Raw genomic sequence first — 27,743 nt, forward strand, 5'->3', positions numbered from 1 at the left:
TTAAAATACAATTTAAAAAAGGAAATCTTATATTGCAATTACCAATTTCTTATGAGAACCATGTTTTTTTAAACACGTTCTCAAATAAGCATAGAAAATGATGAGCGTGTATCGTTCATATCCGGTATACAGGAAGGAAGATATGTTACAATTACCAGGTGTAGTGGAGAACTAGATGGATATAGTTCTCAAAAAGGCAATTGGATGTGTACAAACACCTTGCCGATCCCAGACTCCTGCAGGCTCAGTCCTGGTCCAGCTTCTCCCGTCTCTCTATAACCGAAATGGCTCCGTACAAACTCAGTAACCTGCGTTTCCACCAAGTCCGTGGTCTTTTTCAGGGCAGTGGTAAGTGTCCATAAGTTCTACACAATGTCCTTATATTGTCCCATAAATGATTAATCATAGTCAACTGATATATCACTTATCCGGTTCAAACACCGGTACTCTGGCGCTCCTGCGGTCACGTGACCGGCTCCCACGGATCCATCCAATCACTGCTGTTTCCTAAAGACGTAAGCAAAGGGTAGATTTGCCCAAATTAAAAATAGCTGGGGTAGAGCTTCTGGTCTCCCATATTATTATAGATATATCCATGCAAAGTGACCTCCATGTGATGCGGTCATGTGACCACATGAGCGATCACTCCTCTCAAGTCTCTTCTATTCCTATGGTAACCTTCTGTTACCCAATCCATCGATTTTTTTTTTTTTTTTTTTTAAAACCTAAAACGAAACAATAATAATTGTAAAGCGCTTTAAAATTGAAAGCGGGAAATAATTAGTTATAATCCCCAATTCCTTCTCTCTGTATAGGGAGGAAGGCGCTTTTTACCAGATTGTCCTTTAAATTTCTGGCTTTCCTGTATATACTGTAAAAGCTGGTTTCTCCGTTAAAGTTGATTTGTATAGGCTCTTTTTTTAGAACCGTCCAATGCTTATGGAAGGATCTCTCTATTTCTTTGTGTTGCACATTGTAACCTGTGATAAATGCCCAGTCATATTTACTGTTGCAAGTTTTTTCCTCTGTTGTCTTTAATAGCAGAGTCTGTATCTATTGTCTCTACCTGTAAAACTGCTATCTCTACTATTTCTTTCTTGTATCAACATTCTGAAAATTTGGTGGTTAATTGATGTGCCTGTTATTGATATGGGTCATTGTTTGTACAATTTATTTTAATCGAATTCGGCCAGTTTAAATGATGACAACTATCATAATTGATATATGTTCCTGAATCAGTCGGTTTAGAGAATTTTAGTGCGGAGTTTGTTCTCTTGCGGAAAAAGTTAGATCTAAAAAATCTACACTCTCAGTACTAATGTTGAAAGACTACTCGATATTCCACTCATTGTCATTTAATTCAGCACAGAAGCGATCCAGGGAGTCTCTATCGCCGTGCCAAATAAATAGCACGTCATCTATATACCTTTTCCAGGCCACCAGGTTCGCCCCATGCCTTTCTTTTGGCCAAATATTTTCTAGATCCCCATGAATATATTGGCATAGCTTGGGGCGAACCTGGTGCCCATCGCGGTGCTGGTGCGTTGAAGGTAGAAAGTGTCATTAAATAGGAAATAGTTGTTAGATAAGATGAAACGTACTCCTTCTGACCTTAACACTCTCTCTATCTATCGTCCTATCTCTCAGCTCCCATGCCTCTCCAAGCTACTGGAGAGACTTGTCTACTTTCGCCTCACAAACTTTCTTAACTCTCATACCCTATTAGACCCGCTTCAGTCAGGCTTTCGCTCTCAACACTCCACTGAGACAGCACTAACTAAAGTGGTGAATGATCTGGTAACTGCTAAGTCTAAAGGCCATTACTCACTAGTTCTTCTTCTAGATCTTTCTGCTAAGTTTGACACTGTGGATCACACTCTTCTCTTACAAACACTACACTCCCTACTTGCAAGACGCTCATTGTCTGCTGATCCGCTCTGCCAGTCCCTTCATTGCTTGCCTGTATCTTACCGTATTTAGTATAAAACCCTTCTACCCGCATATAAAGCTATTAACCATACTGCACCAGCATATATTTCTTTACTTCTCACAAAATATCTCCCATCTCGACCACTCCGCTCTGCACAAGATCTGCGTTTCTCTTCTGCATGGATCACTAGCTCCCAATCATTATTACAGGACTTTCATCGTGATGCTCCCATCCTATGGAATGCCCTTCCACGCACCATAAGACTCTCCACTAGCCTCCAAACTTTCAAGTGTTCCCTGAAAACTCACCTCTTCAGGCAAGCCTATCATATTTACGTTCTACACCCATAACCCTCTGAGGCACTTATTTATCATATAGCTTCCCTTCTGGACCTACAAGCTATGCTAGAACTGATGCCTTTCCTTGTGTTTTCCTCCTATATCCCTATAGATTGTAAGCTTGCAGCAGGGCCCTCTTACCTCTTAGTCTATCTGTCTGTTGTTACCCAGTTTGTTTTATCACTGTCTACTATTGTAAAGTGCAATGGAAACTGCTGCGCTAAGTAAGAAACTGTAAATAAATAAGGCTGTCTCAGTTTCATAGATTGTAGTCCCAGCTCCAGAGGAGACCTATTTAGACGTGGTACAAGCACTCCGCATTTATGTTGACTGAACTAGGATTAACTACAGATCAGATTCCCGTTTTGTCTTGATGAATTCTCACAAACGACGCTGGCTGGCTCCTAAACAGACATTGGACAGATGGCTACGTTTGAGCCGTATCCCCTGCATGGTGTACTGTCATTCTACTAGGGCGGTTGGTGTTATTTTTACGCAGCTTTCCGGGGGGGCTTCTGCAGAACAGCTTTGTAAGGAAACCACCTGGTCTTCTGCCCAGACTTTTATCAGGTTTTAGGTATTTGACACCTTTGCCTCGGGTGATGCAGCTTTTTGGTGTAGGGTACTTAGCACACTTTAGGAGCATCCCTGCCCTTATCCTGACAGCTTTAGGAAGTCCCACAGTAATTCCTCCTCTACTCCCTAGTGAACTAAAAAGAAAATAAGATTTATTGTCTTAACTTGTGAAATCCTTTTCTTTGAGTCCATCATGGGTACAGGATGCCCTACATAATGCACCTTTCTTGCAGAAATTGTTTCCTGTGTTAGTAGTATGTTGCCGTTTCTGCTCCCAGTATGCCTGTGTGTAATAGATGATGTGTTCTTCCTTCCTTATTCTGCCTGCTCCTGCCTTGGGCTTGCTACTCTAAACTCGTTGGCCTGAGATTGGGGGCAGGGTATAGGAGGCAGGGGAACTAGCCTTGTGGCTATTTGAAATTAGCCCTTTTTATGCCTGCCTCGCCTGCCAGTCTTTACCCACTTTTCCCCCAATGGAAAAGATTCACAAGACCACAAATCCTTTTTTTTGCAAATTAGTTCTATTGTAAATGTAGCCACACTAATTGTTACTGCAATGCCTATAGAAGGGCATTCGCATTGTGGTATGCTGCATCGCGTGCCATACTTCTGACACTGTGCACCCATCGATTGCTAGACTATAAATCTATGAGCATATGCAATACTTTATTATGAATAAGACAAATAGGCAAAAATTGAGGGTAGTTGCATAGGGACGATATGATCTGGGTGTGGGTATTTGCCATCCATTCATTCATTTTATATACCAAATTAAGGAAACATGCTACTGACACAACCAGATCAAAATAGACTAAAGATTTTTTTTCTGTTCTTTTTCTCCACAGCATCAAAAGCCTCAAAACAGAAGGATTTGGTTGCTCTCAAACTTTTTGCTAAGCTGGATTCATTCAGTATAAATGTGTGGGATGAAAGCATTCATATTGCGGAAATCAAGATACAAGGTATGTTTGCAAACCTTCTGTAAAGCATTTGATACATATTGTTGAATAATAGCTGACTTGTGCAAAATATATTAACCTTTATACATAATAGATGCAAATCAAAGTCCATCAATAATTGTAGAAATTGGAGTTTATATTCTAGTTTACATTGTGGGGCATTATAATCAATAATGCATTTGCTATTTTGTGTATGGGGATGTTTGTTGAATTTATTATGTACTGTTCAGGTGCATGTTTGCTTTATCATATGCATTAAATTATGTACAACACTAAGCTGTGCTTTAGCTTATAATGTCCGCCTTTTATATAGAAGGTGGCCTGAGAAGGTCATACTACATAAATGTCCATCAGGCCCCATGTGGTAGCTGCGTGCTTGCTATTGTTCCAGAGCGTTTCTCTGGAATCCAAATCGAATCAGTAGTTAAGCAGCATTGAAGATATTAACCCCTTCCCGACATATGACGTACATTTACGTCATATGTCGGTTGCGGGGGAATCAAGCCAGCTCACGGAGTGAGCTGGCTTGAAAGAGAGCAGGTAATGGCTGTATATTACAGCCAGGTACCTGCTCTCACGGCCACGAGCGGCGAGTTCGCCGATCGTGGCCGTTTAACTCTTTAAGCACCGCGGGCAAAGCGCCCGCAGTGCTTTAATAGCTGATCGGAGGGGGGCGCCCCCCTCCGGCGCCGATCGGGGCCCCCCGCAGCGAGATCGGAGGGTGCCGATCGGTTGCCATGGCAGCCAGGGGTCTAATGTAGACCCCTGTGCTGGCCGTGTCAGCATTCCTATTACATCCTGCCTGAGGCAGGATGTAATAGGAAGTGCTGAAAATCACTATGTTCAGCCATAGAGCTCTATGGCTGAACCTAGTACAGGCGATCGCGCCCCCTAGTGGTCAAGTACACTAGGGGGCCTTGTAGTAAAAGTAAAAAAAAAAAAAAAAATAAGTTTAAAAATAAAAAAATATTAAAAGTTCAAATCACCCCCCTTTCCCCATTTCACAAATAAAAATAAATAAAAAATAAAAAAATAAACATATTTGGTATCGCCGCGTTCCTAAAAGTCCGATCTATTAAAATATAACATTAGTTATCCCGCACGGTTAAAGGCGTAAACGGAAAATAATTCCCAACGCCAAAACTACGTTTTTTGGTCGCATCGCCTACCAAAAAAAAATAACTAAAAGAGATCAGAAAGTCGCCCATATCCCATAATGGTATTAATTAAAAAGTACACTTCAGCCCGCAAAAAATGAGCCCTCACCCAGGTCCGTAGGTGGAAAAATAAAAAAGTTATAAGCCGCAGAACATGGCGACGCGACGCAAATTAGAAAAACCGTAAAAGTTTCTATTTTTTTTTAGTGGTAAAACATAACGAAAACTATATAAGTTTGGTATCACCGGAATCGTAACGACCCATAGAATAAAGATAACCCATCATTTTAAACGAACTATGAACTCCAAAAAAAACCGTAACCAGCGCAAAATTGTGGAATTGCGTTTTTTTTCTTTTTTACCCCACATTGAATTATTTCCTGATTCCCCAGAATATTATACGGTATAGTAAATGGTACCATTAAAAAGTACAACTTGTCCCGCAAAAACAAAGCCCTCATGTGTCTATATAGCCGGAAAATGAAAAAAGTTACGCTTATTTGAACGCGAGGAAAAAAAAAAAATTAACAAAAAAGGCCTCGTCGGTAAGGGGTTAAACCCCTGTATACAGACACACGTGCTTAACAGAATCCTTGTGTCTTAAGCTGTTTCTTCTCTTTCCAGGGCAGGCTTCATAGCGCTAGTCCTGGCACGCAGCGGGCTCTACGGTGCACAAGCCGAACGTCTCATTTCTCTTTTTCCTTAACTTTAAAGTTGTTAAACCTGTATTTTCGCTTAGACAAATTTAAGATGTAGTCTATCCACTCAATCATCCTGGCCATTAAAACAGATACATTTTTAGCTTCCATCGATGTAAAGGATGCATACCAGCATGTCCCCATTTGGAAAGGACACCACGACCTTCTACGCTTTGGGTTAGGCCCTTATCGCTACCTGTTCCATGCCATTCTACAGATCCCATGCTGTTCAGAAAGCTAATAACTATTGGGATCCCCTTATTGAAAAACGATGGAGTAAACAGCTCACTGTACCTTGACATGTTTCTACTCAGGGCCCCATTCAAGGCTTTGCTCTGGTCGCTTATACAACTGCTGTTAAATACCAACCAATCCCTGGGTTGTTAGTTGATCAACCTTTTAAGACTTCTACCATCACAGTGAATGATGTTGATAGGGCTTCTCTGTGACACCACAGTTTAGAGTCTCTTCTTCATTTACCATGGGTGTCAGAAAATTATAGCTGCCTTTGAAACTGTACTGATTTTGTGCTTCCGGACATTAGTCTCAGATTCTGTATCAGTGGTCCCCAACTGTCTTCAGGTTGGGTACAAAGCTTCTCCATCTGTCCAGTAGTGGCTTCACACACCAAATATGACCAAAGGCTCTCCGTTTTCCATCTGGATTTGGAACGTGGTTACCACAGGTTGGGGCGCTGTGTTTCATCATCATGATCATCATCATCCTCTTCAAGGCTGAAAAATGGAGATCCATAAGAGAGGTAGCCCACATTCTCCAATGAGCAGAGATTTGGGTTCCGGTGAGATGGGAAATCTTCATCCCTAGGGTGGACAGTTGGGAAGTAGATTTCCTCAGTCATCTTTTTGGTCCATCACGGGCAATGGGTGCTCAACCCAGAAGTATTTCTGTCTCTAGATAGGGTCGCCCCGACATCAACATAAGGTCATCTTGAATCAACAAAAACTTACCCTGGTATGGCGCTTGTGCCAGAGATCCAGTGGCAGCTATTGTAGACGCCGTGATGGGCAATTGACAGTTTTGTCTCTGGTATCTATTTTGACCACTGCCCATGATATCACAAGTGTTTCAGCGAGTATAGAGCGAAGCTCAGTCATTCTAATTGTTCCAGATTTGTCTTGTCAACACTGGAATATTCAGATTCAGGGCATGGTGACTGACCGGATGTCCTCCATGAATAACTATGTTCTCGCCATGGTTTGCATTTTCTTGTTTGACCGCCTGGTTCTTGAAAACAGCATCTTAAAATCAAAAGGATTTTCCTCTTCAGGTGTGAATTTGATGTTTTATGCACAGAAGGCAATTGCCTCCAAGATTTACTAATGAATGTGGCATTTTGTATGTTTGGTGCATGCGAAAGAATCTCTCGAGTGTGGCTTTTCGCATGCCCTTTTGTTTTTCTCCAAGGCGCTTTGTCGAAGATACTAAGAATTTCCTTTCTCGAAGGACAGGGCTCTGCTTTATCAGTCCTTTTTCATAGATGGTTGGCTAACCGTCCATATGTCTATTTTCTTGAGGGTGTTTTAAGGATACAGCCACCATTTGTGCCTTCTGTTCCTCCTTGGGATTTAAATTTGGTACTTACAGCTCTTCATAATCCACCATTCAAGCCTCTGGATTTGGTAGACTAACATGTTCTATCTTTGAAGGTGGTATTTATCTTGTCAATTGCATCTGCTTGCCGGGTTGCCTTGTCTTGCAAGACACCTCTTCTTGATTTTCATGCTGACTGTGTGGTTTTGAGGGCGAAGCCTTCCTTTTTTGCCTATGGTTATGTCTACATTCCATCTTGACCAAGACATTGTTGTGATGGCTTTGTTTTCCCAGGATTCATCCTCACTAGCATTTTTGAATGTTTTTCAGGCTTTAAAGATTGACTTGTCTTGTACGGTGTTTTGGTTTTCCTCATGGAGAGTCTTTTGGACCTTGTGAATCCAACGAAGCGGGGTTAGCTGGCCTCCATAAAACACCATTGCTTGTTAAGTCATGTCATGCTTTAAGTTTTGGGATTTTCAATTTTCTACTCTGCTGAGGGCTCATTCGACATGAATTGTAGGTGTGTCCCTGGCAGTTCACTTTGGCGCCTCTGTGGAACAGCTGTGTAAGGCTGGGACGACATAGTCTCAGCACACCTTCACTAAGTTTTGTTTCCTTACATTTGGTTTGGAGGAATTCCTGTCTGGCTAAACTGTCTTTGCAGCTGCACCGGAAGCCCCCCTCCTCTGTTGACTTTCTTTGGGAATTCCTCATCCCATAGATGAATGATAAAGGAAATATTGTAGGATTTTTCACTCGGCTTAATGTTTGTTCCTCGAATCTGGGGGATGCTGCGATACCTCCCTTCTTGTTTGGTTTTATTGACCTTTTTCTATTTAGTTTTTCTGTTATGTGTTTCTTCTCCATGTGGCTTAGCTAAATGTTAGATGGGGCTCTGTTGGAGGGTGTGGTTAGAGAGGGCGAATTCAACCTCCATAGCCCACACACTTACCTAGAGGTAATGAGGCAGCTTCCCCCACATATATATTGATATGAGGAAAAGATTTTACACTGAGCAAATAATCCTAATTTATTTCATTTTTGATCACAGGAAGTTAATTTTCTCATCTTCCCATTTTACTTAGGTTGTCATTTGCATGCTTTTCTTGGTTGTGGTAATGCAGGACCCTTAGCAGTATAGGGCCTTCTTTGTTCAGATTGGATTTAAATTAAAGATTTTTTATTGAGTTTTTGGTGCATTAAAAAAAGTAACAAAACAAAATCAAAAAACATACACAGTGTATTACGATGGTTAAAGGTGCCCATACACGTTACAATTATTGTATACAATATTGCATCTTATCGCATCTCGGTTTTGCGATGAGATGAGATCTAGTACAAAAAATATGTGCAGCACATACTTTTTTACTAGATCTCATCGCAAAACCGAGATGCGATGAGATACAATTATTGTATACAATATCGCAACGTTTAGACCTATAACTAGATAGCATATCATAGTAAGGATAGTAAGTTTAGAACGACAGTATCAAGTCTGGTATAATAAGTATGTTGAAAAAGCCCACTGTAACCAGGAATATTTCTGTTTCAGTTGAGTCCACTAAGTGGACTCAACTGAGTCCTTCCAGCAGTCTATCGCTGGTGTCAATTACACTGTGACTCAGTTGAGTCCATTTAGTGTTTTTTTCAGACCACCTTTTGATGTTTTGTGTAGTCTGTCATGTTCTTGTCCACTAACAGCATTTTAGTAAAATTTATTAAAAGTTAGTTTTAGAATTAGAAGAGACCTGTCTGGAATCTTTATTCAGGACTAAACTATTTGTTCTATGCAATAGATCATGGGTAGCCAACTCCAGTCCTCAAGAGCTTCCCTGAAGACTCATCTCTTCAGGCAAGCTTATCAAATTCCAGAACCAGTCATAGAACCTTGCGTTCTGGTGGAATCGATGCAATAAAGAATACAGTATCTATCCTTATGTATCAATGCCTATTTCCCTATAGATTGTAAGCTTGCGAGCAGGGCCCTCCTACATTTTGACTGTCTGTAAATACCCTGTTTTGTTGTTTCACTGTCTGCTATTGTAAAGCGCAACGGAATATGCTGCACTATATAAGAAACTGTTAATAAATAAATAAATAATACCAACAGTTCAGGATTTCCAGATCTCCTCACAGAATCACAAGTGAAATAATATGCTCCACCTGTGGGTCTGTTAAAATGTGTCAGTGAGTAATTAGTATATCTCTGCAGCAGCTAGGTCGACTGGAAAATGTGACCTCTTGGTAGCTCTCGAGGACTGGAGTTGGCTACCACTGCAATAGATGATCTTATAGAGACGTTGTAAACTATTTCATATTTATTATATGATATTTTTTTATTTCAGTGTAACATAACTTTTTTTTTTTGTTACGCCATCCATTGATTCCAAATCTGTGTATTGGTACACATTGAGATTTCACCCTAACTTTGATAATGTGTCAAAATAATTTACAGATGTCTTTATAATTCTGGTACTTGTGTATTATCAGGGCGCCCATCGCATACCACTAATTAAGGGATGCGATGGCCCCTGATTTCCTGGCCCACATACCCGCACTGTACGGTAAAATATCGGGTGGCCGTTGATAGTGGGGGTGGCGTTAACAATGGGGGTGCATTTAACATAGTAATCACCCATCAGAGTGCCTGTACAATTAAAAATCTGGTCCAATTTGGTCGCGTTGCATGCGATGCGACCAAAACTTTGTCGCACGATAGAAATCTTGGGCACCCTAACAATACACAAGTACCATAATTAATTAAGATTAATCATGTTTGTTAAGATTATTTTAATGAAAATAAAATTTATCATTTCTCTAGGCCTAGACACCTCAATTTTCATGGAATCCAGCCAGATAGAAGTATTTGCCAGGTTAAAAGATGTTATTGTCAATAATGTCAACCCAAGAACAATTCATAAAAAGGTGACTTTTCACTAATTTTAAGCATTCTAGATTCTAATGCAACTGTGCTATAGATTTTTCGAATGTGTTGATGCTCTTCAGTTTTGCATAGTGCTATACATATAATGAGTGAAACCAGTGACCAACCATGTAAATGGACCAAAAAATATATATCTTCTTTACAGTTATTGATAAATGATGCATATGATCAAACACCACTAGTGGCATTTGGAAATACCTATTTTATTGTATAAATTATCAGTGGAAAAGAAAACTAAATGAGCTTGAGAAGTGAAAAGCTTGTCAAATTTCACAGTGGCTATACAATATAGAAAATAAATGTTGTGGCATAGTGCACCAAAAGAAAATTTAGGTTTAACTTTTATTGATATTAACAGAAAATGTCTGTATAATTAAAACTTGCTAATTTCGCAAGTTTTAATTAATTATAAGGGTGTTTTATTTTTGTTCCAAGATGAATCCAGCCATGACTATATAAAAGGGCCATTTTGGAGACACATTCTCTTATTTATAGACTATATTTTGTGTGACTTTGCTGTCACAATGGCTACCATCTTAGATCAAGTTACCTTTGCCTACCCCCACCCCCGTCTCCATCTTACAGTGACACAGATATACTGTACAATTTATGTTTTGTTTATTGCAACAGATGCATTGTTTATTGTGTTTTTGTTTACTTTTTGTTTATCATTTTTGTTTGTAGAGATTTTGATTGATCCTTACTATTTAGTCAAACACTATACTCTCCATAAATGGTCTGCAAATCACCTTTTTTCACAATTTGGTGTTTATTATCTTTGCTATGAATTATTACTTTATTTGTAATTAGGTTGCAATGATGCAGTACTAGTTGTTTTGTGTGGTGGTTTAACAAATTTGATCAAAATATTTAGTTTTTCATTGTTTCTAATATGTTTTATTGGGTCCTTTAGACTGTCTGCATTATGGAAGATGAAGTTTTCAACTTCAGTTTGACCCTTTACCCTGAGGCTACACAAGGAGAAGCATACAAGGATGTTTCCAAGGTGGATGGAAGGGTGTCTCTGAAAGTCGGCTGCATGAAGATCGTTTTCCTCAACAAATTCATTGCATCACTTTTGGTGAGAATTATTTTTCCTTATTGTTGACTTCAAAGCTTATGTTTTAGTGCCTTCATTACAGATGCTGTGGTGGCTTCCTGAGAACAGGAAGCTCCATAAAATGCATTTTTTTTTCAATGAATGTCCATTAGGGGAGTAGTTTTCTAGGCCTGTTCTTTTCATTTCAGAATGACTGGATTATTCAGTACATCAAATGTAAGCCACGTACTAAATTAAGAAAGGGCATTAACATTGATGTAAGTTCTTTCTGGCCTAGTTTTAATACCCTATTCCCACTTCTAAAGACTCTTTCAGATGGCCCTTTGCACTCAATATGGGGTAGGTGTACATGCTGATGATGATGCCATGGCCATCCACACTTAATTTGAAAGAAAGAAAAGAATTTGCACGGTGGATGCACACCACCGTGCAAATTATTTTCTTTCTTTCAAATTAGTTCCAAACCAATTGCCTGGATAGCACCCCCACCATATTACTCTAATAAAACGGCGGCCTCCTTCTCTCTTGAATAGAAACCCTACATCAAATTCAGACTAAGGGTATACGTAATCTGTGTGCAGACCTGAAACTCCCTCTCTCCCCCTTCCCCTTCTAAAGGCCATCCTCACTTAAGCCTGCTTTGCATGTATCTGAGAAGGAGGTCCCATGTACCCATTGGCCATTGTTTGCCTGTTTTAAAATAAAATCTTTTTACAATTGAATGATAAATGTTGGATATTTAATATATGAAAGTAATTGATAAGTGGTTTAAGTTGAATGTTAGCGGGAACAATGGCTGAATGGGAATTCATTCCCTAAGTATTGGTCTACCAGGTAGAGAATTTAATTTAGTTATATTAATTTTGCCAACAAAATTTATGACCCCCTACTATTTTATAAAACTTTTTTTTCTTTTTTTATAATATATTAATCATTTTAGCATAGTATTCTAAATTTAGAGTTCAGCTGACTATAATCTATGGGTAATTGTCGGGTCAGAAGGGGTTGAGGTCTTTTGAAGGGTGCTCTTTAAAAATAGTTTTAATGTTAAGGCCCAATTTCACCCGATTCTGGCGGATCGGGCCGAAAAATCGGATGTAATAGCATGTGTGTGACATCAAATCTGAAGCACGGTCCCGTGTGCATCGTTTTGGAGCCAGAGATCATACGTCCAGCACGTAAGTTCTCTGGGTCGGACCCTCTCCCAGGAGCGTGGTAAGGGGATCTCATGCGATACATTGCCTGCAATCCTGCCACCCGGGAGAATGCAATAAAATTTGCTACCCGATCAAGTTTTTTGGTGAAAACCTTGGTCTCGTTTGTAGTCTGAGGGAGTTTACATGGAAACTAATTCTAATTCCTGGTTCAGGAACACCAAAGGTTGATGACTGACTGAATTATTTTATTCTGCACTTTATTGGAATGGTTCTTTGGGTACTAAGGGGGATATTCAATCTCCGGCGAGCACCTCCCATCGGGGAGATGCCCGCCGGGCCCTATTCAATGCGGTCTTCCCCGACAGCATTGAGCAGGGTATCTCGGCAGAACGAGCCCGACATCACTAGCTGTCGGGCTTGTTCTGCCGAGAACAGCCGGGAAGTGACGAGCTGCCGGCTGCAGCTCGCCTCTTCCCGGCCGCAACTCGCGGCCACGCCCCCTTTTCGCTCCCCGGCAGGTGGGACATTGAATCCCGTGTGCGTGTTCTCGGTCACGGCGGTCGAGTAAGCTCGACTGCCGTGACCCTGACATTGAATACCCCCCTAAGAGTCAACCTATATTATTATTGAAAAGACTCAAAATATTTCTGTCTTTGCTTTTTACTCTAATCATTATTGTGGTGATTTAGCTAATTTGTTTTCATATGTCGCACATAAAATTATAAGCTCATTTGTGAGCATGGCAAGCTAATCTTCTTTAAGCTCTAAATGTACTTGTTTTCTAACCAATCCCACTCACTGGAGCACTGTGACTTAATACAGATAAAAAATGTCATACATCAAGTGTTAATAGATCTAGACTGTCACTCGGTCTCAATCCCCTTGTAAACTGTAACCTGTCCTATTTAATACAATTTTACAGACATTGGGTAATAAGTCTCATAGAATGATGCCCTTGCAGAACAGGAAAATGTTAATGATTTCACCAGTGTTTCTTGCATGAAAGGCTTGGTTCACAATGCAGGAGAACATAGAGATGTTTATTAAGAGGACTAACCTCTGGAAAAATTTCAGTACAGTTTTATCTCCAGTTCACATATGTAAGGGGGTATTCAATGCAGGGTCACAGCTTTCCGTGACCCTGTCCCGTTCTCGGCTGGCTTATTTGGCAGGCGGGATTCAATGTCCGGCACAAGTGATAAAGCAGTGTAAGTAAGTAAACAACACCTGAAGCACACCCACACGTGACACCCCCCCCCCCCACACACACACACACACACACTAACAGCACCACCGGACACACTCCCCCACATGCGGCCACCCCGCATCCACCACTTCCCCACCCGCCATACTAATGCACCCACCCACACCACCCCCACACCTCCTAAACCCGAAGTTCCCCCGCACTCACCTGCCCCAACACTGCACCCCCCCCCATCCACCAACCACCCACACCACCACCGCTCTCGCACCCACAGCATCTCTGCAACTGCCCGTCACTGAACTGGTGCACCCCCGCACCTGAACATCCTACACGGGGTGCCCCCGCACGTGTAACACAACCACACGCAGTATCTCCGCACCTGCCACTGCCCCACCCACACCACCCTAAAGCATCACCCCCTACCTATGGCACCTTCACATCAACCTCTCTACCACCCCCAGAACCCCCGATTCCACTTGCCTTAACTCCACACCACCCCTCCCCCACCCACAGTACACTGTCCTCTCCCCCATCCACAGCATGCCCAGACCCCGTCCTTTACCCACACCAACCCAGCACACCCCGACTATCCACATGCGGCACCCGCGCACCTGCAACTCCACCCGTGGTACTAATGCACCCGCCCATGGCACCGCCGCACCCGGACCTCCTCAAATTGCAGTACCCCTACACACAGACATAGCAACACCGCATCCACTCATCGCCCACCTCCAGTATCCACCCACGCTCCCACAGCAGGGAATCCTCAATATAATACTAACCATACAGTATTTCACGCAATAAATGGGTTCACAGGTTAAGGGGCGGAGCCCCTTACAAGGATGCGATGAAACACCTGGTATACTCAATATCGTACACTGCTGCTCTGTATGTTCCAGGTTGCTGTGATAAGTACAGTATGTGTTCCTGCCACAGCCTTTGCTATTTTTAGATGGCTATGCAGCTTGGTTTTGCTTTTTTTAATATATTATTTTGTGACTTGTAAAAAAACTGCTATGTATACTTTCATTTACACAGCTATTTAGGCCTAAAGGTGTCAAGATGAGATGTTTCCATTGCTTGTAGACTAGTGCTGGTAACTAAAGATCCCTGCAATGGCATCACACAGACTCCTATGAGATGTGGCAAAAAAAAAATCCATTCTGCTTGAATGTTGACGTCATCCTTATGGATATCTAATGTCGACTTTAATCTAGCATTTTTAATTAGGTTTGAAAACATGAGTGTTTTTACTGTAATGTGAAACAAAATGCAGCTAAAGTAATTTTGTTTGGATTCTGGAGGAAAAGTTACCTTAGGGGTCCAAATTTCACGGTGATTTCTTAATAATCACCCGTAATCATTCAAATAAACTGGATAAGAAAGCCATGATTAGTAAATAATTAAATAAGTTGAAAACTCAATATTTAATAAGCTAATTGCAAGACTGAATATTTGCCAGAAATAGTTGTCTTGTCAGCCTCTCTACACAGAAATTTTCATAAATTGCCTATCTCGTACTGGTCCAGTATGGGGTCATCTATTAGCCATATTATTATTTATATTAATGTATCAACTGCTCTTGCTTCTAATGTAGCTTTCACATCACATAAAGCATTTTGAAACGTTTTGAAAAACTGTAATTTTAAATGGTATTTTAAACGGGTCTAGTGTTCATATTGCAGCAGATTACCATTTAAAAATACCGTTTAAGTACCATTCACATCACCAGTCAAGCCGTTTAACCTCTGAACACGTTTCTACCCACAGCTTATTTCCTGGTTCAGGGAAGGGACACAAGACAAGGGACAGCCTATCACAGTGCTCTAACCTTTATTTTTTACTAAATACCATTTCAGTGCCATTCAGACAGCACAAAAAACGGCTCTGAATTGGCTTTAAAACGGGTAGGACTCTGCTTTTTAAACGTGTTGAAATACCAGTTAACTTTAAATGGTATTTCAACTATGACACTTTCACACTGCAGCCTTAAACGTTTTAAAAGGCAAAAAAACGGCAATATACCGTTTTAAAAGTGTGATGTGAATGCTACATAAATGTACCACTAATTTATTTATTACACGGGTGAGTTTCTAATATAATGTTTTTCTAACTTCTCATTTGTTTCACTTTACCGAACTTGCTCATGTGTCCATATAGTATCTTCTCAAGATTTTTACTTACCTCCCAAATTTGTTACTGTAGATAGTTTTCTCTTAATAGGTTTTATTATTTCTGCTGATGTATTGTGTTATCAAATTTTGTCAGTTTTAATGGTGCTCAGCACAGACATGTCTTCCCCATGTATTTAGAGAAGGCAGAATGTATTATAGCAACATTTACAGATTAAAATGGTATTTGTGCAAAGTTGTATTTGGGGGCCGTTCATAAAATAAATTATATATATATATATATATATATATATATATATATATATATATATATATATATATATATATATATATACTGTACATTCGGTTATATGGTTGGCATCCAGGAATGTACAGTCCTTGTACACCATAATCCCCCATACAGCAGATATGACAGAGGTGCGTGATAGTTTGGTGTCAGTCTCCCACACGTTCTCCCTCCCCCCCCCCCCCCCCCCCCCCAAATGCTTTTCTATTAGCTCTAATTTACTTGATTCTGACTAAGAATAATTTTGTCTATGGCACACAGTACTATGGCCAGTGTAACGGAACCGCCATGGCCAGTGTAACATCGCACCGGCGTATGCCAATATATACATGGCGGCTTTCGAACAAAAGCTCATTTATCCAATATATGATGACAAACTGGTAAAGTTCTTTCGTTACATAGATGATATTTTTATTTTGTGGTCTGGTACCAGAGAAGAATTTACAGGGATGGTTACACAATTGAATGACCTGGATGAACCTGTCAAGTTCACGTTTGATATAGACCAAATATCTCTGAATTTTCTTGACGTCACCATATTCAGGGATGGCGATAAACTGGGGTCGACATTATACAAGAAAAGCACAGATAGAAACACTCTTCTATGTGCTAAAAGCCAACATCCTGCAACATTGAAGCAGAGTCTGCCAGTGTCACAATTCTTAAGAGTTCTGAGAATTAACAGTTCAGCTAAATATACGGATATACAACCAAATGAGATGCGCAGATGCTTCCTCCAGAGAGGGTACTCACCCACCACCATTGAAAGGTGTGTCATCAAGGCTTATAAACGATACACAGAGAGTGCCGACAGTGACCAGTTACGAAAAGAAGAACAAATGACTTTTGTGAGCTCATTTAACCATACCTCCAACACCTCACGACATTTATTGAAAAAGTATTGTCCGTTGGTGAATTCGGATCCTTTGTTGAAATTGGAATGCACAGCACCTCCTATGTTTGCTTACAAGAGAGGTCCTAATATGCGTCAACTCCTTATGCGTCCAACACTGCGACCATCTCCCAACAGCAATTCCTGGTTAATGTATAACAAATTGGAGTGCTTCAAAAGTACTTCCTGCACTACATGCAGGTCTAGGTTAACAGGTTCCACATTTCCACATCCGCACTCAGGGAAGAAGATTAAAATCCGGTTTTCACATGTACCATGGATCATGTTATATATCTCTTAACCTGTCCATGTGGATTGTATTGTATTATATTGGACTCACAACTAGAAACTTTCGCGAGAGGATGGCCAACCACAGGCTTTCGATCAGGTCAGCCTTATCAACGGGAAGCACTGACAAGCCCGTTGCAAGACATTTTCTCCAACATAAACACCAAATTACATCCCTCCGCTGTATGCTAATTGACCATATACCCAAACTCCCTCGTGGATGCAACCGAGAACGCATCCTTAAGAAGCGTGAGGCACTAAATGAAAATAACGCTTTAAATATCTTTTTACACTAATGACTTTATACTTAGGATTAAAAGTAGAGACCTTGGTGGTATAGACTATAGTGTGCCTTTCTGATGAACAGTATGGTTTGTGTCACGTGTACACTGAGTCTTGTTTTTAATTGTTTGCTTTATAGTCTTAGTTTGGAGTGGATTCCCCTAAATCCATACCCATAATTGTACACTGCTATAGAGCTCATATATATTGGTGAAGTGAATCCTTTTATTAGTACTATTCTGTTTTATATCTTTATTATTTGTCTTAGCTGTGTTTTGGGTTGGGACATATGTATACCTCTTAGCAGACCTGATATCACAGGTATAATATGCTAATTTCACATGCCCCCACTGTCCATAATAATACTATACCATGCCGTGGCTGCTCTAATCAAGCCAATATAATTACCGGACACCGCCATTTATAATGGTAGGATCAGGTATTATCTCATTTATCTATTTTCTGAGATAGATTATGCTGGAACGCATATGACACGCATCCCAGGTTCCGGGTGCCCACTGTAGTAATACACGGCCGCATTGCCCAAGACAGTGAGATGATCATGTGACCAGCAATGATCCCTGCGGGTATCCATAGATGGTGGAACGCAGTTGAGCCGCATCTGTCTGGTTCCGGGTATCGCTGTGAAACTATGGCAATCTCAGGACACATGGACACGCTGGCTCCTGCATTGGACTCTGTACTATACACGGCCATGTAATCTATGTGTTTGTCCCGTTAGTAACATTATGTCTGTGCTTATTACGCCCCTGCATGTGTGCGGTCACTGCAGGATAGGGCTTGCATAGTGGATTACATTGTGATGGGTCCTGCTGGGGGTAGTCCACTCCTACACAGCTGCTTTATTCGATTTAATTATATGTGATTATCACTGATTGGCTAAGGTATATATGGACTCTACTGCAGTATCAGTGTAGGCCTGGCTTGCTCTGGTGACACACTGAACAACTTTGTCGGTCTTGATAACGGCCCTACAGGGTTGAAACGTCGACATGGAATAAATTGTGAGTCATTTTGCAAGTTGAAAAGCAAGAAATAAGAAAAATCAGTATGATTCAACATGTATTTGTAAATTTTCAAAGTACATTCTAATTGCTTTTGCAAATACATTTTTATAACTGAGCAATTAATAGTTTAGAATTTATTATGCTTGGCTTTACTAGGCATTGAAACGTATTGCGGTTACTGTAAAAATAAATTAAAAGCAAGATGTATTCTCTTAGATGCTTCCATTAGAGAAATGCACTCCTACGCTGTTATACTTATCCTGTATTAACAATTATGGTTTATTAGAATGTTTTCGTATTTCCCGTTTCCACATTGCTCTTAAAAAATTAGTTCTTTATTGTGTTTACATACAGTTTGCTATCAAGTGTAAAACATGTTCTTTCATAGTGTGTAGGTAATTTGTTCTGTCAGCTTCTAGTAATATGCTTGTAGGCTTTTCCTTCCAGAACAGTACACCTTGAACTGCTTGTTTTATTTATTCTCACAAAATCACCATTTATGTGAAAGATATTGGTGTTTTGTTACTCTGGAGTTATTACTTTGTGATCATACTGTCTTTTGGAGCTGGATCAATAATGGGACTACAGACCCAGGCCTTTATGATATATTACATTTTGGTGCAATTGAGAATGTGATGAGTGATATGTGGTGGTGCTTATGTCTGTTTGTTTTTTGTTTGTTTCCTCATTTATTGTTCATTCTAGCACCCGCTATCTTTGAAAACCCATGCTGTTCCTGTTCCCTGCCTGGGGTGTCGCTGTCTGCTGTGGTGTTTCTAGCACGGGTCTGGTTTGCATATCAGTGCTGATATACAGACCACACTATGCTAAAAGCACTACAGCAGACATTAGAAGTAGGCACAACAATCAAAGTAACAAAACATAGAGCGTATTAATTTATCTGCGTGAGAGTAAATAACTGTACAGTATATTTTTAGTGCTGTTTCTAAAGATATATTCTCATATATCTAGTCTGAATATGCCATGCAACACAAGATGCCATGTGCATGTGAGCTGCTAGGTACCGTGTAACTCTGCTATTTTCTTTTTTTGGAGGGGCCAAAACAGTCTTACGGCTCAGCACGATGTGACTAGGATGCACAAAGAGCCTGTACTCATTAATTTAATATGCGGCACTTGTTTAGCTGTGTGCCACTGAGTCGCTATCGGATGCTCAGTAGAATAGTAGAAAAGCTATGGCTGATACATTGTAGCACTTCCAAAGACTGCGTCACACAGAGATATGCAAGCGTCACATATCAAATTAATCAGCATAAAATTGTGCTGGGCTAGTAGTCTCACAGGACCTAGAGTGCTAAGATGTGCTTTTTGGCATTTCTACAGCAATGATTTATGAGTACACATCAAAGTAAGCTTGCAGCAGGGCCCTCTTACCTCCAAGTCTGTCTGTTGTTACCCAGTTTCTTTTATCACTGTCTACAATTGTAAAATGCAACAGAATCTGCTGCGCTATATAAGAAACTGTAAATACATAAATAAGTAGTAATATATTTATATAAATATATGGTACTTATGTAGTAACTGGGCTGCCGATTTTGAAATCGGGTCCATCGCATCGCATCGCACCCGACCAAATCGCATGCGATGCGATGCGATGCGATGGACCCGATTTTTCCATAGGATTCAATGTTAAAATGGACTGAGTCCATTTTAACATGGAATTCAATGGGAAAAAGGGGTCCTTTTCATACCCCTACTATCCAAGTGGGCATGGAGTTGGATATAAACCTGTGGCGAGCGTAGCGAGCCACCGAGCCCGAAGCGTGGCGAGCGTAGCGAGCCCCGCGAGGGGACACAGAATACCGTCCCCTCGCGGGGCTCGCTTCGCTCGCCACGCTTCGGGCTCGGTGGCTCGCTACGCTCGCCACAGGTTTATATCCAACTCCATGCCCACTTGGATAGTAGGGGTATGAAAAGGACCCCTTTTTCCCATTGAATTTCATGTTAAAATGGACTCAGTCCATTTTAACATTGAATCCTATGGAAAAATCGGGTCATCGCATCGCATCGCATCTGATTGTATGCCTTAACTTAAGGCATACAATCAAAAAATCGGCAGCCCAGATACTACATAAGTACCAAATATATTATTAATCTAAAAATATATGGATAACATAATATGTATACAAAATATTTTGTTATGGTGTGCACACACGGTGAGATATGCGTTGCTATCCCTGATGCGATCAGATCGCATTGCACGGCATGCATGCGATGGCATACAATTTTGACAATATAGTGCAGATCTGCACTATATAGTCAAGGCAGCAAGACTTTCTGCCGTGCGATACGGGAGCGCACATCTGGATCGCAAGGGTTAAAACCCTTGCAATCTGCGGGCGATACCGATGCGATTCTGACTATATAGTCAGAATCTCTGGGTGATTTGTACCCATGTGCACACACCATAAGAGACTGTCACCAGAGCATCTGAGACAGTGGCTTATTGTTTACATATCCAATGGCAAGTCAAATGTCGACATGTCAGTATGTATATAACCTTTGTCAAGACTAAACTTCATAGTAGTAGCAACAGCATAAAGCCAAAATACCTGAGATACCTTAAATGGCCTTCATACCCTTATGAGAGGGCGCCCGCCCTGTAAGTAAGGTGCATTCTGTCAAGGAACTGACATCCAGAAACCGAAAGTACTGTTGAAACTAAAGAAGATGTAGCGATTATCATAATGTGCAATACTTGAATTGAAACTACCAATTCTCTTTTCAAATACAAATATAAAGCATTGCTGTCTAGTTCCCTAAAGTGATTGATGATCTATCTGGCAAGGCAGGGGTTATTGCTAACATAACAATTAAATATATCAGAGGGCTTGTTTATAAATCCAACCATTCTCATTTTTCTCCAGACCAATGTGCACTTATTAGTGACCAACACATGTCATTTGCAAATTAGGGGTATTTCAGGAGTGTCTGGTATCAGATCACAGTATAACACCTACATTATCTAGTAAAACATCTACACACTATAAGAAAAAAAAATCATAAGGTTTTCCTAGCAAAGATATTTTTTTGAAGATTTTATTTCAATGATTTTCTGAAAAATATTATATTTTTATTTAGTACCATTAGGCTAAATTAAAACCTATTTTCCCAGGATGGCAGAAGTAATTTGTGTAATGTGCGGAGTACTGTAAAACTCATACATTGTTTGTATAGCTGGATCTACTGAACTGTATAGTTGGTATTCAACAGACTCCCTTGATTGGAATTATGGGCCATGTGTTCAGCACATACAGTAAAACTGGCATTTCAGCTTGGTTTTTGCACTGAAAACTGCCATTTTTGTGTGATTTATCTCGACTAATTTATCTCGCTATACTCCAAAGTTAAGAGTACATATGACAACCGCGACATGTAATTACACATAAATAATCATTGTAGCCAAGCTCTCGTCACTAATTTTTTGACAATCATTATGACCTTGTTTTTGGGTTTGTTGAGTTCTGATTGCTATCTATAAAGATTGTCTTAGTGGTAGAAATAGTTTTTAAACATTTCAATGGCAGGAACTGTTAATCACTTTTATTTTAGTTTTTGTTGTTGTTCAATGAGAGAATTCCTACCAATTTTATTTTGTATTCTATTTCAGAATTTCATAAATAACTTTCAAGTTGCTAAAGAGAAGGTGAGTGCGGCTACAGCACAAGCTGCACAACGTGCCGCCACGAGTGTAAAGGGGCTGGCGGAGAGGAGTTTTCGACTATTGATGGATATTCACCTTAAAGCTCCCGTTATTGTCATCCCTCAATCTTCCACATCCAATAATGCCATAGTGGCAGATCTGGGATTGCTTAAAATACAGAATACCTTTACTCTTGTGTCCTGCAGTGACCAGCAAATTCCCCCAGTCATAGACTGCATGACAATAAATCTTACTCAGTTCAAGTTATCACGGTAAGTGGTCTCTCATTTGTTTTCAATAGTGGTGATATACGAGCAGTGATATTATGATTCATTTTTCTGGTTTCTGATGTGTTAATAAGTCTGCTGGCATAGGCAAGTATCTCTGTTACAGTGGTCATGGAATATATGGGGTAAAAATTAAATTCCTGGGGTGTAATGAACGGTCTCGCTGCCATATGAATCTATATGCATGCCCAGCTGTGTCTCGGCAGCGCAACCGTTCATTACCACCCAGGAATTTAATTGCATATAGAATCTATATATAGATTCTATATGCATGTCAGGCAGTGTGTTACAGTACTGTAGTAGGGATGCCAATCCCGAGATGGGGCTTGGCGGGATCCCAGGATTTAGGGCATTTTTGACTGGGATTTAAATCCCGGGATTGGAAGCTCCACTGAGCGGGCTGGGTAGGAGGCTAGTAACGGAGTCCGGGCAGACGTGACGGTGTGGGAACACTGTGTGGTTGCGCAACGTGACCTTTAACATCACGCTGCACTGCCTGGTGACAAGGTTATGTGGCTGCGCAGCGTGGTGTGACTGATCACGCCACGCAGCCACACACTGTTTCCCACGCCGCTGCGTCTGCCCGGACACAGAGTTACCCACCTCCTACCTGGCCAGCCAAGGCACCTCGCCTCCTCCACCGCACAGCTCCTCCACCGCATGCCGCCACACAGCTCCTCCACCGCATGGCTAGAGGTAATATATTAGTCATTGGGCATATCAGGAGGCCAATCCCGGGAATACCGGGATTGACAGTTTTTCAATCCCGAATCCCGGGATTGAATAAACAGGGAGCTATACTGTAGTGTACAAGGCCCTTGTGTAGAATACCCTTCCCTGCGTGATGCCACATGCACATGACTTTGCCTGGTCATAGGCTCCTGTCAAGGTATTTCCATCTCTTGTCTAGGGAAAAAATTTGGGAACTCTTTACCTAGAACGTCGCCCATCGCGGGCATCGCATGTACATCGCATGCCATTATAATGGCATGCGATGCGACCGATGCGATGCCCTCGATTTTACATAGAAATGCGTGTTAAAATGTAAATCGCGTCTGTCGCATCGCATGCGGCCAAAAATGGCATACGATGCGACCGACGCGATTACTGCGATTTTACATAGGGAACAATGTTAAATGGCTCAATTGACCTGATTTTACATAGGGAACAATGTTAAATGGCCCACAGACCCCAAATAGCCACCCTGGGCCCCCCCAATTGTTAACGCCACCCCACGATCAACGTGAACCCGAAGCGTGGCGAGCGCAGTGTTACGCGTCCTCCGACCTTTTCATACCCCCACTATCCACGTCGGCGTGGAGTTGAGAATAGAAAGTGTGGCGAGCGCAGCGAGCCACCGAGCCCGAAGCGTGGCGAACGCACGCGGATACCTTCACAGGTATCCGCGTCCCCTCGCGGGCTTCACAGGTATCCATGTCCCCTCGCGGGGGTCGCTGCGCTCGCCACGCTTCGGGCGCGCTGGCTCGCTGCGCACTTCTCACACTTTCTATTCTCCACGCCGACGTGGATAGTGGGGGTATGAAAAGGTCGGATGACGCGTATCGCAGGCTCGCTGCGCTCGCCATGCTTTGGGTTCACCTTGATCGCGGGGTGGCGTTAACAATTGGGGGGGCCCAGGGTGGCTATTTGGGGTCTGTGGGCCATTTAACATTGTTCCCTATGTAAAATCGGGTCAATTGAGCCATTTAACATTGTTCCCTATGTAAAATCACGGTAATCGCGTCGGTCGCATCGCATGCGATTTTTTGGCCGCATGCGATGCGACCGACGCGATTTTTTACCTTGCGATGCCTACGATCAAAATCGCGGGCGCCGTTCTAGGTAAAGAGTACCAAAATTTGCACAGACTGTCACTATATCATCTTGAAATACTGACACTAATAGTTGCCTGGACGTCAAATTATCAATGGCTATACCACACACAGCCTGGTAGCCATTGATGATGATGATTACAATGTATTTTAGTTTGTGTGTGGTACAAACTTTGTACCACACACAGCCATACATGGTAATCACAGGGTTGCCAACCCTCCCGGAATGGTCGGGAGGTTCCCTGCAATCGGGTCCCCCTCCAGGACCCCCGGAAAGGTGGGCAACCCTCACGCATATCCCCCCCATCACCGCGAACCCCCACTCGGGGGGGGGGTTCCCGCAGGTCAAATGACGCGATCGACTGAAATACTGACATTGCACTGCGGGGAGCGGGGCTAAAATGACGTGTTTGCTATAGCCACACCCCAATAGACACCCAAACCGCCCTTTCCCCTCCCGGTGATGACCCCGCCCCCCTACATCAGTGAGCTGACACGCTGCCCTCTACCGGAGAGGGCAGCGTAAAAGTCGGCAACTATGGGTAATCATCATCAATGGCTGCCAGGCTGTGTACCGTACTAGCAGGATATATCACCAATGTCTGGGGTTACAGTGTGTATTACAATTGTATGATTTCCTTCCTTTCAAATCAAGGGGGTAACGTCACTGTGTCTAAATATAATTTTGGGTTAGAGATAAAAAAGTTCCCTACTCCTGCTTTATTATAATATATTTGATTTTTTTTTTTTTATCAGATGCCAAGTTTTTTTACATTTGTAATTTGCACTTTTGGACGTTTTTAAGGTCATACTACTCAATTAAAGTGCTGATTTTTCGACTATCAAAAGATCTGCTAAGTGCGAAAAACACGTGGATCAGCAAATTAGCAATCCTTGCGTTTTTGTTGAAAACTGTGGCCTTCTTTGACTATTTTTACTCCGTTGCCTGTTTTGTTTGGAATTTAAAAAAAAAAGTGATACTTCATAGCCAAAACAAGACTGAAAACCTAGCCGGAAAAACAAAACGGACTGAATTGAATATGTCCCTTTATTCTGGCTACAATGCAATATTAATGCTCATATGCAGGTGCCCCAATATAGTGTGTCTATACTACTCTACATCAGAATATGGCTCCTGACAGTACGCTGCTAGGGTCCTAAAACTATGGCCATGCGCACTTTGCCCGACGTGATGACTAAAACATGTAAACCGTTTAGGTTATTTTCTTTTTCTACTTTTATTTCAATCATGGTAGTTGGAGATAGATATAATCTGTATGGGGTTGTATAGAGTGAAACCGTTTACATGTATGTGATTACAGAGGTTTTTCCTTACATTTTTCTTTAGGACCGTTTTACACAGTACTTCATCTGACACAGACATCCAAATTCTCCATCCTATTAATCTCTGTCTGTCAGTAAAACGGAATCTAGCAGCAACCTGGTACCATCAGATTCCTGGCTTGGAAGTGAAAGGACATCTCAATACCATGGATGTGAGTCTACAGTGTGCAGAGAAGAGATAAGGCTTTCAAATGTTTTTCTTTGCATTTGGTTTTGTCTAAAAGCATTCATTCAGAACACAGCATATTCTTTGACACACCAATTCCCACAATTTAACTCTGTAGGTGATCATGGTGATAGTCTTGCATTAATTTGCAATGTGCAGTATGCTGAAAGAGGCTTCTATTGACAATGTGTGTTTCACCTTAAGATAATAAAATGTATGTACACACCACACACACACACACACACACACACACACATGCACACGATTGCTCAATACAATATGTATTTATTTTATTGTCTTCCTCAACTTGTAGGTCTGGCTGAGCCAGGAGGATTTACGTGTGCTGTTCAGTGTCCTGGTGGAAAATCTTGGTGAAGATAGAGAAGGCTCCATAGAAACAGTGAAAACACCAGGCCGGATTGGTATGTATGGTCAGGCACACTGGTACCATATTCAATATGACGATTATAGTAGATAAAGGACATAGCTGGCAATATAGATAGAAATGTAGTACAGATGTATTTTTGCAATGACATTTATTTTTATTTGCTTAACTAATGATTTTATCGTACACTTTTTATACAAACTTTATGAATCCTTTGTTTCCTTTCATTTTGTTACAGAAAGTGCAAAATCTAAGCAGGAGTTATTACAAGCCACTGTGACAACTAAGAAACCGATTGGTGAAATCTCATCAGGACCTGAAGCAGCAAAATCAGCTGAACTAAGTCTTCTACTTAATTTTGAAATTAAAGAGGCATGTTTAGTTATCTGTATAATAAGAGGATAGCAATTATGATGTACTATATTGCTGTTAAATCTTTATTACGGTCTGTGTGTACTTTTAGTTTGACCGCATTATAACTTACAAGCCTATTTATTTCACCAGATTTGTAGATATGATTGACACCAGTCCTATTTACACAGGTTGTGGTCAAGTTGATGAGGCCGGTGAGAGGAAGTGCTCCCCCTCTCCATGTTGTTCAGGTGTCAAAACTTGGAGCAGAGACCAGGGTTGGTAGCCATGAAATGAAAGCAACTTTGTATCTCCAAAAGATCAGCATGACATGCAATGAGTTCCCAGGTGAGAATTTAAGTGCAAAGTGTCATAATGTTGAGCTACTGTATATTAATTAATCTGTCTTAAGGACAAGTCAGACCTGATTTACATTCAGCTTTCCCTGCAGCTCCCCGGGAAGGCCCTCTATGTGCTTTTTTTTTTACTTGCAATAAATCACATGGTTGAGAGATGTCAGCCAATCAGCAGCCGCCCATTCATTTGAATGGGAGTTTTGTAAACTCATTGCCATCTCGCTGCTACCACAGCACAGCGTGTTACCAGTGGGATGCAGAGCGAGGAGAGCACCTCTCTTGCTGGTGCATACCTGCAAGACAGACTATAGATGTGTGCCAGCAGTGATACTGCTGGCACACATCTACAGACCTGATCGGATGCGATACATCGCAGGTGCTAAAAAGCTGATGGGTTAGTTTCCAACCCATCTTATCTGCCAATCTGACATCCGATGTGCACTGGACTGCACATCGGACCAGATGTCAAACACATCCGATTTAGGCTGATTTCACTTGATTTCTTGGCTTGATACGTCGGAATCGGGTGACTTCAGCCCAAATCGGACAAGTGTATGAGGATTATATTTAGTTTTTCATAAATGTAATAACAGAATTTGTATGCTTGTTGTTTTAAACATGTTAAAATACATTAGATTTGGTTTTACTTGTGGGATGACTCTGAAGGCATGTTTCAGCTCTTTTTTATTTTTATTTACTATTCTCACACAGGTCCCAACGGAGGATCTCTGCTTCTTATCAATTCTTCTGGTGGCACCAATGAAAATCTTCTACAAATGAAATATATAAAGGTTTTTTCAGTCTCTTATTAACTAATGTGTACAGTATTTACAAATTAAATCTGATATACACTCCTTATCTAGATCTTATCTG

The 27,743-nt window shown here is 41.2% G+C and overlaps 1 protein-coding gene across 6 annotated transcripts in view; it reads left to right on the plus strand.

Annotated features, from left to right (window-relative positions):
• VPS13C (vacuolar protein sorting 13 homolog C) overlaps positions 1 to 27,743 on the plus strand; it is a 270,747-nt gene that overhangs the window by 130,566 nt on the left and 112,438 nt on the right. For all 6 annotated transcript variants that reach the window (XR_014473471.1, XM_083183522.1, XM_083183524.1 and 3 more), the window contains 9 exons: positions 3,690 to 3,806; positions 10,034 to 10,137; positions 11,070 to 11,237; positions 22,117 to 22,421; positions 25,617 to 25,764; positions 26,092 to 26,200; positions 26,402 to 26,535; positions 26,706 to 26,862; positions 27,582 to 27,661. Coding sequence is in view for 5 of the 6 variants with exons in the window: in XM_083183522.1 (XP_083039648.1) it covers positions 3,690 to 3,806; positions 10,034 to 10,137; positions 11,070 to 11,237; positions 22,117 to 22,421; positions 25,617 to 25,764; positions 26,092 to 26,200; positions 26,402 to 26,535; positions 26,706 to 26,862; positions 27,582 to 27,661 (1,322 nt within the window). In the remaining variant the exon portion in view is untranslated. The remainder of the gene's footprint in view (positions 1 to 3,689; positions 3,807 to 10,033; positions 10,138 to 11,069; positions 11,238 to 22,116; positions 22,422 to 25,616; positions 25,765 to 26,091; positions 26,201 to 26,401; positions 26,536 to 26,705; positions 26,863 to 27,581; positions 27,662 to 27,743) is intronic.

The sequence above is a fragment of the Crinia signifera genome, chromosome 4, assembly GCF_055691185.1.
Source record: "Crinia signifera chromosome 4, ASM5569118v1, whole genome shotgun sequence".
NCBI classification, from domain to species: domain Eukaryota; kingdom Metazoa; phylum Chordata; class Amphibia; order Anura; family Myobatrachidae; genus Crinia; species Crinia signifera.